At 39.3% G+C, this 14,605-nt stretch overlaps 1 protein-coding gene across 1 annotated transcript; it reads right to left on the bottom strand.

The window, feature by feature from the left end:
- Positions 1–361: 361 nt before the first annotated feature.
- Positions 362–4,829, bottom strand: LOC139734690 (uncharacterized). Its single transcript, XM_071645483.1, has 4 exons — positions 4,688–4,829; positions 3,295–3,399; positions 2,352–2,518; positions 362–445 (listed from the first exon to the last, which is right to left on the bottom strand). Exons 1-4 carry the CDS (start codon positions 4,796–4,798, stop codon positions 424–426), a joined length of 405 nt encoding a protein of 134 aa, XP_071501584.1. The 5' UTR covers positions 4,799–4,829; the 3' UTR covers positions 362–423.
- Positions 4,830–14,605: the final 9,776 nt, after the last annotated feature.

The following is a 14,605-nucleotide window of genomic DNA, read 5'->3' as shown; positions in this document are numbered from 1 at the left end:
CAAGTAGCTTGTAGAAAATGCCTGTGTATTATGTGTTTCTGACAGTCAATGGCTGTAATGTGTCAACTTGGACGTTGTTTCTATGCTGAACACATCTGCAAGTCTTTCAAAAGTCAATGAGTACACTATTGCCAGAAAAAAGCAATCTAAGATATACACAAATCACACAGCCTAACAAATCCTAACAAATGATACAAATGATAAATATTGCATTTCAATTCTTCAGCAGATTACAAAAGAGAGAAAGATCACATTTCGCAGTGCTTGTTTTTGTCCCATGATGGATAGGAAGTACACTGTATACATATAGATCAAAGGGAAAGTTGACCATTTGCAAGAGATTTCACACACAAATTTGTTTCTTCAAAATTCAATAAGCTTGCCTCAGCCAGTCCTCTTCATCCACTCATCACCTCACATATGCTACAAATTGGCACCAGGCACCCTACAAACAGAAATAGAAACAGAAACACAAAACATGGGAGAGATAAGTGCCTTGAAAGTGTGTCTATGTCTTTATTGTATTTCTTTTTTCTTTCCAGACTGATGACACACATCACAACACTTCACAATGAAAAGTATGAAACATTTAAATGCAAATATACCTGAACCACCCAGTGTATATAAGGTAGTACGACAAGAAATATCTGAACACAATTTCAAACTTATCTATCCTTTAAGGATTGCGCTGCTACAGAATACACTTGGATTTATGACAAGTACTTCATAGTTTCACTTGGTATAAAAAATTGGCAACACTGGGAGGGAAATGCCAAAATTCTATTAAAAGCACAACCTTTTTTAAGTGTGATTAGAAATGAAAAGGCATGTAATATTTGTATAAGGAGCCTTGCATATCAGTCATGAGTCTTACAACAGGAGGATAAACAATTATTTTTCTTTATTTTAAGTACTAATTACCAGACCTGTTAATCATGCTGGACTGGCATGATCTACATATCAGTATCCAGGAGGCCCCCAGAAAACTACATTGTATGAGGAAAATGCCAGTGTAGGCAATCGTAATTCTTACATTAGCGAGGCATCCATACTTTTTTTTTGTCGGAATGTGAAAAGATGGTTGATTTTTCACTGAGCCTTGCACAGAATACAGGAGACTTGGCAGCCCTGCACTATGCATACATCAAGGTGCTCCTCATATTCGTGGCGCCTCCCAAACTACGAGCTCGAGATAGCATAAACTCCCTACATGATGACAGAGTCAACATTTTGATGCCTTGTGAATATGACATAATCATCCTCTGCTGCCTAATCATGTATGATTTACCAGATTTGGAGCTCCAGCTATTCTGGCAAAAAAATATTGAAAAGACCCAGAGGTAACCTGTACATTCAAATCAATATGGTGATACTGGGGAAAAGTTATCTTTTTTAATAAATAAAATGTAACAAATATTAGAAGGAAATAGGATAACCAACTGAATAAATGTTGTGTGCATCATTCACATCATTTTATGACTTGAGATGATGCACATGTCTTTCATTACAGATCTGGGTCTTACCCCAAGCCTTACCATATTGCATTCTTTTCTTCTTCTATTTTTAATTTGGGAATAAGTATTCGCAAAAGGAGGGGATGGGGAAAAATCCCATAAAACTTGTTTGAAATTGTTTTCTTCGTTGTAAACGAGTGTGACACTTATTGGTTTAGACTCAAGTGAGTAAAGTAAGTAAGAATGACATTTAGTACATGATTAATTCATCCTAAAAATAATCATTACTGGGATACAAGTCAGTTTTACATATCAATTGGCATTCTAACACTCCACTCCAATGACAGGCATTCAGCCAACTTTGTCATTTTACAAAGTATCATCTCAATCTAACCGTCCTTGGTACTGTATCATCATCTGATATCAAGACTGGTACCCATTTCCTAAAATTACAATATGGACAGGCCACACAGTGTGAACAGAAATTTCACTTTGTATCTCTACATGCCTAGTACCAGTCACATACATAGAGCTCCGGTCATTATCCCTTCCTATGATCTAAAAAAAAAGAAGAAAGTATACCTGAATTATGATGTCATCGTCAATGCAGGTTTGAATAAAGTATATTTTACCTCACGGATTCCCTTATTCGAGAGATTAACAATGCGCAAGAAAGTAATCACTGATACTTCCGCTTATGTCATTCCAAATTAATTACCATGACAGCATACTTGGGTAGATTGCCAGATGTGACATGATACATTGTATATTTTCAAAATGGGAAAGATTTTCTACACCCTGTCACAACGTTTGCTTTGTCTAATTCAAAAATAGTTGAATTAAAAAAATAGCTGAAGACACCGTAAGAGCTGACAATTTCCTAGCCCCCGAACCTACTCAGTGCCAGGGGGCCAGGACAGTTGCTTGCCACCAATGACATGAATGTGGATGTGGTAGACGGACTGGCAGCCATGCTTGCCATCATTCACCACCAGGCGGTAGCCTTCAGAGAGACCTTCTTGCTCTGCCACCTTCTTTACAGTGTACATCATCTCACCAAGTATCTGGTATTCAAGAATTACAAGGACGAAAACTATGTAACAATCACAATACAAATAATGTACAAACAAGCTGTCTATATGAACAGTACAAACAATACATCATAATTTTGTATAAAACTCTACCTCACATTATCCTTTTGTTTGTTGTTGTTTTAATGAAATAAAAATGAAAAATAACGGAAATGTTACTGATTTTTCATCAACTCAGATATTTAAATTTTGGTGTATATGAAAATGGATTTCCAAATAATGTAAGATATTTCCAGTGATGAGAAATGTATTAGAGCACAAATATTGCTTTTCTTTTACCCTAACTCATGGATTTTTCTCATTTTCTTCTTTTTGCTGAAAATCTAAACCTACCACCATTCACAGTGAATTGAGGAAGTGCATTGCTAGAGATTGATCCATGAATTTTAGAGGAATAATGTTCATTTTCAGAAGAGGAATGCTAATGCAAGCAGATGACTTTGAATAAAATCATACTGAATGTTGACACTGACAGATGTGGCATGTACATCATATATGTATATCAATGTAATCTATTATGTTGTCTTTAGAGTGATAGCCCCTTTTCAGAGCTCCTACTGAAGTACTTGTATATACAGAAAAAAAAGAATCTCAGGCAACTGATGGGGTATTTGTCATTATATCTATATCTTTCCTGTGATGTTAGCAGCATCTTGTAGGGAGGCAGATTACATTATTTACACTGCAGCATCCAATCAGGCTGAAAATATCAAAGTCAAGTTTCTTTGAAAACAGGGTCCCACACCCACCTGAACATGCTCCTTCTCAACTGCTGAGATCCCAGTGATTGGTACCTTTGGGATGACAAGAAAATGCTTTGGAGCTACGGGGTTGATGTCACGGAACGCGAGAGTCTGTTAAGAAAAAAAAAGATGGCATGATATTTACAGTAAACGTGGACATTTTTGCAAGATTACTCCACTGTGCTGGGCAAATTTCAATGAATTCATTTGTCTATCAGTCAGTGAAAGAAAGTACACTCGAAATCTCAAAAAAGTTATCGTGCAAACTTAGGGAAAATTTCCACACTTCAAAATATGCAACATCTATAGAATATTGCAGAAGTGTGCATAATGTTTCAAACTTATTGATCAGCAACCACTGTGTGTGTTCAGATTCTAAGAATGGTTACATCATGAATGGGAGATAACTTGTTTTCAAGATAATATGGAGTTCCTACTTTAGATGCATTTCACGGACTGAAACCATGATTCAAAGTATCTGGATATAACTCTACTTGTCAGCATGATGCTTAGAGAGCATTATAACTCTGTTTAATCATTAGAACGTCGATTTAGATGAGAACTGCAGTAGTGACTCTCGCAAAATAACGGCTCATGTTAAAACGGAAGAATTTGGTCTCGAGCATGGTCCATGGATGGACGTATAATTCACAACGCCACCTTGCAGTCCCGTAAAGAAAGTCGGTTTTCGAATAATTTATCTCGTTATAGACCGATGATGGTATCTGTCTCTTCACGGTGGGCTTCTTATCTGACGATGGGTCTTGCAATGGGACATGATCAGCCCCCTCCCCGATTGCCCTGTAACTGTAGCGTGCATCCAAGTAGTCAGTAGGCAACAACATACTGTATTTTATACGCCATATATTTCGCGAGTCTAAATTTTCGCGAATCGGGAATTCCCGACGCGCGAGTGGTTAAATTCGCAATCGTGGAGTCCTGTACTGTCATACACACGTAATTTACGTCACATTCACATCGAAATCAGAGTCAATATTTTCGCGTGTCTTCAATTTCGCGAATAGCACCCAACTAGCGAAATTCGCGAAAATAAAATCTAAACCTCACTAAATATTCGGCGTATAAATTACAGTAGACAGAAAGATCCGTCTGTCCGGCGGAGTCTTTAATTTTTTTTGACGCTATCGCTCTCCTCCGGAGACAGGGAATCCGTGAAGCCAGACGCAATCTCCGCGGAACATATCCCCGACGACGACCAGACAGACCGATCTTTCGGTCAAGCAACAACAGTGCAACTGCAAGTGCGCTACACATCAAACACTGGAACAGAGAGAGCAACTCACAGATCTATGCATGGGACTGAACAATAAGTTGTCGGCAACGCACATCATATTCACCATGACTCTTTAATACTTTGAGGATTAAGGAATCAACTTACACTGTCATCTTCATAGATAATGTCAGCAGGAATTTCTTTTCGTATAATTTTCCCGAAGATCGTATCCCCGCCGGGTTTGGCCATTTGTGCTTTTGCCTGTTCGTCCGACATGATTCTGTCAAGGTCAGCTCAGCCAGCTAGCTCCTCTTCACATGCACACACGACTACGAGACGATCCGACGCGATGGCGATCCGATGTCGTCTCTGTGCGATGAGGTATAGGTGGCCTATCTGGCTTGGATTTTTTGAATTGAAGTTATTCATTTCATTTACATTTACATTTACATTGCATTGCATTGATGTTTACATATTGACACATAATATTACAGTAATATATAAGCATGAATTAACAGAATATAGGGTACTTATACTAACGGAAATGGGGTGACCCAACTAAAAGCATAGCTTGTAAAATTTGTAGGTCACCGTGCATGACGAGTATAATATTCATGATTATGTACAGAGTAATTGAGAATATAACAGATATATAATATACAGACTCCTGAAACATATTTACATAACTTATACATATTTACATCTTAAAGGTAGTAAACATGAATGAGAAAGAGAGGGAGAGAACGAGAGAACGAGAGAAATAGAGGAAATAAAGTGAGAACCAAAGGGGGGAGAGAGGGGGAAGAAAAAGAAAAAAAGAAAGAGAAAAATAGACAGTTGAATTAAAATGAATAGGAATTCCACATGAATAATATACCATGTAAAAAATGATATAAGATTAACTTATAGGATAAAAGTGTCCAGATATCTGGTATAGGATTATAAAAAGTCTAGTTACATCGTAACATATTTACTCAGAAGACTTAGTTTTAATTTGTATTTGAATGTTTTAAGGCTTATGGTTTCGTTGAAGAGAATAGGCTAAAGAATTCCAATATTTTGGTCCAGCGAAAGCAAGTGTATTGTGTTTAAAGTTAGTTCTAATGGATGGCAGGTGGTAAGAAGAAGACTGCCGAGTGTAGTAATTGTGCACTTGTTCATTCATAACAAAAAGTGACGAAATAACCTGTGGAAATTCAGAATCCTTCGAGCTGTACATAATGGATCCTAGATTCATAAGATATATATCCTGTACTTTTAGAAATTTGTTTTCATAGAAGAGTTCAATAGTGTGAGAACGTGATGTTGCACCAGAAATAATTCTCACTGCCCGTTTTTTGAATAATAATAATTTATCCAAGTATAATTCTGCTGAGTTTCCCCAGGCAAGAACGCCATATATAAAATTGAGATAGGGTAGTACAAGGGTTGAGTATAGTATACGCAATATGTTCTTTGGAAATATAGATTTTATATTATTGATAATGCCAACATTTCTGGAAAGAAGTTTACTTAAATAGCATATAATATTATATGCATTCTCCAATTCAATTTGTCATCTGATGTAGGCCAAGAAATTTTGTATTCGTGACTTTGTCTATTTGCACATTATTAAAAAGTATATGGCCTGGTAAAGATGATAATGAATTGCTAAATAGCATATAGTTGGTTTTCAAGAAATTTAAAGATGATTTGTTTGCATGGATCCATGTAACTACAGATTTCAGTTCTGAATTTATAATATTCAGTAGTATGGTGTGGATTTTTGTGAGAGAAGAAAATACTAGAATCGTCGGCAAATAATATGAAAGAAAGAAGTTGTGACGATTTGGGAAAATAGTTTATATACAAAATAAAAAGTAGGGCCCCAAGCAGCGACCCCTGTGGAACACCACAAGAAATAGATCGCAAAGTAGACTCCGCACCATTTAAAGAAACAAATTGTTTTCCATTAGTTAGGTAACTTCTAAACCATTCCAAAGCATTTCCTCTGATTCCATAATAGGATAGTTTGTACAATAAAATATTATGATCAATGGTATCAAAAGCTTTAGAATAGTCTAAGAATATCCCTACAGTATGTAAGTTCTTCTCAATTGCCGAGGCAACCTTATCAATTAATGTAGTATCGCATGTGATGTTGTATGCTTTTCACGAAAACCAAATTGTACATTAGTTAATATTTCACATGACTTGAAAAATTTGATCAAACGAACATGAATGAGCTTTTCAAGGATTTTGGAAAAGCTCATTTATGTTGACAAACTGAAAAGGACAAACCGAAAAATTCAGGTTTGTTTGTTGACCTGGAGGCATAGGAGAGTCTCGACCCTCATCAGGAATCGAACTCTGTGTCATCTACCTTATCACTCTGTAGTTTGAACGTTAATGGATTACAAAGCAAACTTAAAGGACAAGTTCACCTTCATAGACATGTGGGTTGAGTGAATGCAGCAATATTAGTAGAACACATCAGTGAGAGTTTGAGGAAGATCGGACAATCCGTTCAAAAGTTATGAATTTTAGAAGTTTCTGCTCAGTCACGGCTGGATGAAAAGACTACTATAGCTTGTGATGTCACAGTGTACAACGATATAAAGAAAGAATAAAGAAAATTCAAACATATTTCTATTTTTCTCGCACAACAAAAGAACACTCGACTTCTCTCTTTCAGAAGGCAGGGGGAATAATATTACCCTTAACATACGTCAGTAACAAGTCGAAGAAATTTGCACTTTATTCAAAAAGTAAAAGTTTTGTGAAATTCACTTTTTATTTTCCTTATATCGTTGTATACGCATGTGACATCATACACTGTAGTAGTCTTCTCATCCAGCAGTGACTGCGCAGATACTTAAAAATGTCATAACTTTTGAACGGATTGTCCAATTTTCCTCAAACTTTCACTGATGTGTTTTACTAATATTGCTGCATTTTCTCAATCTTTATTTATATGAAGGTGGACTTGTCCTTTAATGCTGGTATTTTGGATTTTGCCCTCAAGGACTATGACATCATTTGCTTATCTGAAACTAAAACAGATTTCCCCGACTTGGACTGCACATGCCTTTCTCACTTTCATAGTTATATATTGAAAAATAATGACAACTCCAGACTCGGTGGTTTTCATGGCCTTTGTGTCTTAGTATACGCGATGAGTTAGTCCCCCATACAACTACACTTGTGGGCAGGCGCGCCGGAAGCAGTTTTGGATTGGGGGGGGGGGGGGCAAATATTGGAGGGGGTTCACGATGGACCATACATAATTATGTTACACAATATACACATACACACACACACACACACACACACATATATATATATATATATATATATATATATATATATAGATGTGTGTGTGTGTGTGTGTGTGTATTATATATATTAAAAGTGGCGTACGATGGGTCGAAACATTGGGGTGGGCACCTTGTGGAAAAGTAATTTTGACGGTGTGTATGCTTGTGCGTGTGTGCGTGCGCAATAATGGGACTATACATTACGGAATGTGATACATTCAACAACGCAGTCATTGAGTTTTCCTTACATGAATTGTGGAATGACGGTGTGAAACGACAAATTATATTAGTGTCAGCAACATCAGGAGAATTGCTTAACAATAAAATGCGAGCGAGCGGAGCGAGAGAGCTTGAAAATTTTGACATTTTACAGTCCCCAAACTGCCGTTTGTAGCTATAGGCCTATCTTTCGCTTCGGAAATTAAGGGGGGGGGGCATCGGGCGCAACTGCTGGCAATTACTGGCGGCAACATTAGGAGAATGGCATAACCATTCAATGCGAGCGAGCGAAGCGAGCGAGCTTGAAAATTTTGACATTCTACAGTCCCAAAACTGGCGTTTGTAGCTATATCTTTCGCTTTAGAAATTAATGGGGGCGCATCGGGCGCAACTGCTGGCAATTACTGGCAGCAACATTAGGAGAATGGCATAACCATTCAATGCGAGCGAGCGAGCTTGAAAATTTTGACATTCTACAGTCCCAAAACTGGCGTTTGTAGCTACATCTTTCGCTTTGGAAATTAATGGGGGCGCATCGGGCGCAACTGCTGGCAATACTGGCAGCAACATTACGAGAATGGCATAATGATTCAATGCGAGCAAGCGAAGCGAGCGAGCTTGAAAATTTTGACATTCTACAGTCCAAAAACTGGCGTTTGTAGCTATGTTTTTCGCTTTGGAAATTTAGGGGGAGGCGCACCGGGCTCAACTGCTGGCAATTACTGGCTGCAACGTTAGGAAAATGGCATAACGAATAAATTTGACGATTAATTTTGACATTTTACAGTCCCCAAACTGCCGTTTGTAGCTATATTTTTTTTTTCGCTTTGGAACTTAAGGGTGGGGGGGGGGGGGCGGCCCAGGCGCAACTGCTGGCAATTACTGGCAGCAACATCAGGAGTATGGCATAGCGATTGAATGCGAGCGAGCGGACCGAGCGAGTTTGGAAATTTTGACATTTTACAGTCCAAAAACTGCCGTTTGTAGGTATGTTTTTTCGCGTTTATTCATTTATATACATCAATCTATCTTATTTTATCTATTTGTATTTATTTGTTTATTCATTCATTTTTTTTTGGAGGGGGGCTTTGAGGGGGGGGGGGGCAAAAATGCGTTTTGCCCCCCCCCCCCCACACTTTTTGGATTGGGGGGGGGGGCGGCCGCCCCCCCCCCCCCCTGCCCCCTCCCCCCACACTTCCGGCGCCTATGCTTGTGGGAACTGTGTCTGAGTCAGTTTTATGAATTCATATTAATAAAGATTACCTGGGGTTTGATTTTATATTAGGTGCAGTTTACCTGCCGTGCGAAGGCTCTATTCATCATTCGACTGAGGTTTTTGATCATTAACCCAGGATTTGTTAGATATGAAAGTCATGTATAATGTCCCCTTTTGTTTGACGGGTGATTTTAACGCAAGAACAGGTTTGCTTGATGATTTTATGACCATTGAAGATATTGTATCTGATCTGTCTGGGTTTAGTACTTCTAATGACAATAGTGATTTGAAGAGCTATCTTGGTGATGAAGGATTTGAGACTAAACACCATAATAGGGATGAATGAGTGAATAATAATAATGGAGTCAAACTCTTGGATGTTTGTCAAAGCTTTGATTTGAAGATTGCTAATGGCCGGTTATAGGGAATGACAAGGGAGTTGGCAATTTATTTTACTCGTTATAATAAAAATGGGGGACGGAGTGTTGTTGATTATGTAATTGCTTCTGTTAGCATTTTTGAACATATATCTAAATTTGAAATTGATGAATTTGATAAATGCATGTCAGATGTACATTGCCTACTTTCTTTCTCACTTGGCAATGATGGTGCTGCTGATGACTGTAAGGACGAAAGTTCAAACGTTTTCCCTGAACCTCCTAAACAAGGAAATTATTTGTCCTTTAATTGGTCTATTGAAAAAGCAAGCAATTTTAAATCAAAATTAGACAATCATATAAAGAACATAATGAGATGATCTTGGCAATGCAGAAGGTACCATTACTCAAGCCAGTATAGATGGTTTATATTCTCTTCTTTCAGATTCTTTTATTAACGCCGCCATAGAGGCCGATATCTGTAAAAAGAAAGCAGAACATCCCCACCTTTGAAAAAGTCTCACAACCAGGAAAACAAACCCTGGTTTGATCATGAATGTAAACAATTAAGCAAGGGACATATATTTTCAAAATAAAAATAGACTGAAGCGTAAAAGAAAAGGTATGCAAGGTCAAGAGAGAGAAGACATTAAAGTGGATCTTGCTAAAGCATCAGGAGTGTATCTTGCTAAAGCATCAGGAGTATATAAGAAGTTGCTTAGGAAAAAGAGGAATTTACTAAATAGATCTCTTCATAATAGTCTCAGAATATCAAAAAAAAAAAATCCCAGCCTCAGGAATTCTGGAAAATTTTGAGCAGTGACTCAAAAAAGACAAAAACCAATAAGGTTTCTCTACTTGATTTTGTGCGTCACTTCCAGGGCTTGAATGCAGTTCAGCCTAGAGAGAATGTACAAACCCAGCATGAGACAGAAGCAGATTTGACAATTGATGATGAATTGAATGCACCCATCACTACTGAGGAGGTTGTTACCATGATTAAAAAATTGAAAAATAATAAGGCATGTGGTACAGACCAAATTAGAAATGAGTGTTTAAAAAATTCATCGGTTATGGCTATTGAAGTAATAACCAAAATTTTTAATATTGTGTTAAGAAGTGGAATAGTGCCCCATGACTGGAGTGTTGGTCTAATTGTTCATATTTTCAAAAATAAAGGTTCAGATACGGATCCAGATAATTACCGCGGTATAACCCTCCTATAAAGCTGCCTAGGGAAACTATTTACTTCAATATCGAATCGGAGGATTACACTGTTTTTTCAAGATAAATCAGAGCTCGGTGAGGAACAGGCAGGTTTTCGAGCCGGTTATTCTACGATGGACCATATTTTTGCAATGAAGGCACTGTTTAGATATATTCCTATCTGGTAGGAAGAGGATTTATTGTGCCTTCATAGATTTCAAACAAGCTTTTAATTCGACACGGTTGATCGGATGTCCCTTTGGTACAAGCTAGTCCAATCAGGAGTAAAAGGCAAAGTGTTCTCAGTAATCAAAAACATGTATAATTCTGCCAAGTCCTGCATGTGTGTCAGCTGCTGGTATTACTTCAGAACCATTCCCATGTGATATTGGGGTAAGGCAAGGTGATAACTTATCTCCCCTGCATGCTGTTTGCAATTTATCTCAATGATTTTGTTAAGTATATTCAAAGCAAATTTAAAGGACTCCGCTATCTATGCGATGAGGTTTGCTCAGCCCATCTTGATTATGACATATATTGTGACAGACGCTGACATTCCTATAAATTTGTATTCATTATTGTATGCAGATGACACTCTCATATTGGCAGAGAGTTCAGAACTTCAGTCAGCCTTACATGCCCTGTCATCATACTGCAAGGAATGGAAATTGTGTGTTAATACATTGGTCAAATTAGTAAAACAAAGATAATAATATATTCTAGGGGAAAGGTTCGCAATTACCCCATGGTATGAAAATGATACCGTTGATGTTGTCCATGATTTTGTATATCTAGGAGTGAAGCTTAATTACAATGGGAGTCTCAACAAGGCAATTTCTAAGCAAGTGATCCAAGCTAGGAAAGCCCTTTCCTCGCTATCATTTAAAGCACAAAGAGTAAGTTTACCGCTAGATAATATTCAATGTGAGTTATTTGACCATTTAGTTCTTCCAGTATTATGTATGGATGTGAGGTATATGGGGCTTTGAAAATTTGAGTCAAATTGAAATTTTCCATCGGAAATTCTTAAGATCCATCCTTAAAGGCCGTGTCACACCAGCCTTGCGCGCGACTTCCGAAGAACATTTTTGCTATCCGGAGGTCCCCGCAGATGACCCGCACATGACAGTACTTAGCATGTATCTCAAAAGTAGTTACCCGGAGGTGCGCTCGCTGGCTCTATTTACCCGCTGCCAAAAAAGGCCCTGTCACACCAGCTAAGCGGGCTTATTGCGTATGGGGATTTTTCAGCACGCAGAATAATTTCTGCGGCCGGACAAGGTTTAGGGCAAGTTTGGCGTGGGTATTACATGATAAACGCGTGATACCTAAGTCCTTCTTGCGTGTATTCCGTTGAACTGCATGTTAGGCGCGTGGGTGTCACGTGATAGCTTCGTGATAGCTTCTTTTATGTCAGTTACGGGCGACATACGGACTCTGCGAAGTACCTGCGCCACAACTGCGTGTCGCCTGCGAGGTGAGTGCTAGTCTGAACAATAGGCTGGTTCGAGTGGATGGGCAAACAATCATTTGTCAACTAGTTTTCAAGAAGTGAAGATGGCCCCGTAGACGGAAAGTGTACAAGGGCAGAGAACGTCCAGTGGATGGACAGCCACAAAGCCCGGAAGATTCACAGCAAATGCATCAAATTGCTGCTGAAGTCCATTCGGCGGATGAGGTCCTGTCCGAAAGGGACCAGGTAGTCCTCGACGCCACAGAGGACAGAGGACAAAGAAGAGAATGAGCCCACAAATGGCACGCACTCCCTTCACATAGGCATAGATCAGCGGGCAACTTACCTACTTCAAGTGGGTCAAATGCCTGTGAATTGCGGCGACTACGGCCCTCCTACGGGTGTTCTGCGTGGAACTCTTCGGGCAATCCTCGCGACTCATCCGGAAATAGTTTTGGTCATGCTCAAAACTTTGCTGCGGGAAAATTGGACTAGCGTGCGCACCTTCGGGCAACTAAGGACGAGATAAGTGCTAGGTACTGTCAAGTTCGGGCCAACTGCGGAGAGCTCCGGGTAGCAAATTTGTTTCCCCGCAAGTAAAGCCGCAAAACTTCCCCAGATACGGTACGACAAGGCCTTGAGCATGCTCAAAACTTGTTCCGGAAGAGTCACGGGAGTTGCCCGTAGAGGTACGCGCAGAACACAAGTAGGAAACCCTTACCGGTAGCACCTCACAGGCAACTCCAAAGCAGGTACTTCGTAATCCCCGTAAGTCGCTCGTAACAGAAAATGGATCGGTTTCAAAGCTCTCACGCGAGTCACACGGAACGCACGCAAGTATACAAATGATGCACAGGATAGAGTGCGTTAGTGTAGGCGTATAGTGCACTCGAGGGTATTTACAATTGTGAAACATGCACGTGACGAGGCGAAGCCGAGTGCATGTTGCACTACATTGTAAATACCCGAGAGTGAGCTATACGCCTCCACTAACGCCACGAAATAATCCTGTGCATCATTTGTTTCATAAAATGGGTCGAAAATTCGAAAACTAACAGCATTTTTCAACGTTTTTCACGTACCTTTGTGGTCAAGACGTCCGAAGATGTTCGTCCCAAACATTTACGCACGTCGCACTCGGAAATCCCGCACATACAAGTATGATGGGGGGTTGGGTTTCCGGACACTTAAGTTCCCGCATGAAAACTTACTTATTTTACATAGAATATGCACCCTTTACCTTAAAGACTTGATATAGACTCCTCATATAGGCCTACTAGACAACATACTCTGAAAACGGCGTGAGAATTAACCTTCTAAATCGTTGGATTTGCCCTTCAAAGTGACTCCATGTACGCGTCCGGTCCCACAACGCTTGGTCTACTGTATGTACACTGTACGTATGATACGCTATACGTGGTACGGTGCGTACACGCCACACATTGTTATGCACAAGGGAAGAAAGGCCGGCCGGCCGGCCGGCAGCCCGAACTAGTGGTACAGGTAGAAGTTGTTTACAGGATTGACAGCGCGTATGCATGCAATTCAAAGGAGCCGCCGCGCGCACAGACCATCGGCAATAGAATTTAACACGCAGTGCAATGGGACTGAGTAACCAAAGCACATGTGACTCATTTCAGCGCTTCCTATTGGCTACATTCTTGAACCCATTTTATAATAGAAGCTAAGTAGCACGCGCCTAGTAAGTAAGAAACAAGTGCGAAAATTGCAAACATTCTTGTCCGCCCGCGGAAAATCTTCTACGTGCTTTAAACTACCTCCTCGCCACAAGCCCGCGTAGCTTGCCCGGACAGGACCCGTGTGACACCGCCTTTAGGTAAATAAATGTACACCTGATTGTATGGTTTATGGTGAGACAGGCCGTACATAATATTGAAGTTCACATTAAGTGTAGAATGATAGGTTTTTGGTTAAAGATAGTAAAGGGAAGTCATTGTAAATATACATTCAGACTATATAATATTTTAAGGTCAATTGAAAATCGCAAGAACACCCCCATGTTGTCAAAATTACTGTCATACATAGAAAGTATTTTAAATAATGCTGGTCTAGGACATGACAATATATGTCCGTGGCAGCGACAAGGAGAAGGGCTCAGTGATACCTGGATCATTAACGCTCTCAAGCTTAGATTAACTGATATTGCTAAGCAGGATATTATGTCAAAAATATGGTCTAATAGTGTTTGTATTAATTATCGAATTTTCAAGACAGATATATTGTTCTAAAATTATTTGTTAACACTTAGTAGACGGGATGCAATTTTGCTATGTCGTTTCAGATGTAGATCACACC

Source organism: Diadema antillarum, unplaced genomic scaffold, assembly GCF_040938485.1.
Source record: "Diadema antillarum isolate AM-2024a unplaced genomic scaffold, OU_Dant_1.0 seq00000541_RagTag, whole genome shotgun sequence".
Taxonomy (NCBI): Eukaryota; Metazoa; Echinodermata; class Echinoidea; order Diadematoida; family Diadematidae; genus Diadema; species Diadema antillarum.
Note: the sequence above shows the minus strand (reverse complement) of the source record. Positions and strands in the feature narration are given on the sequence as shown.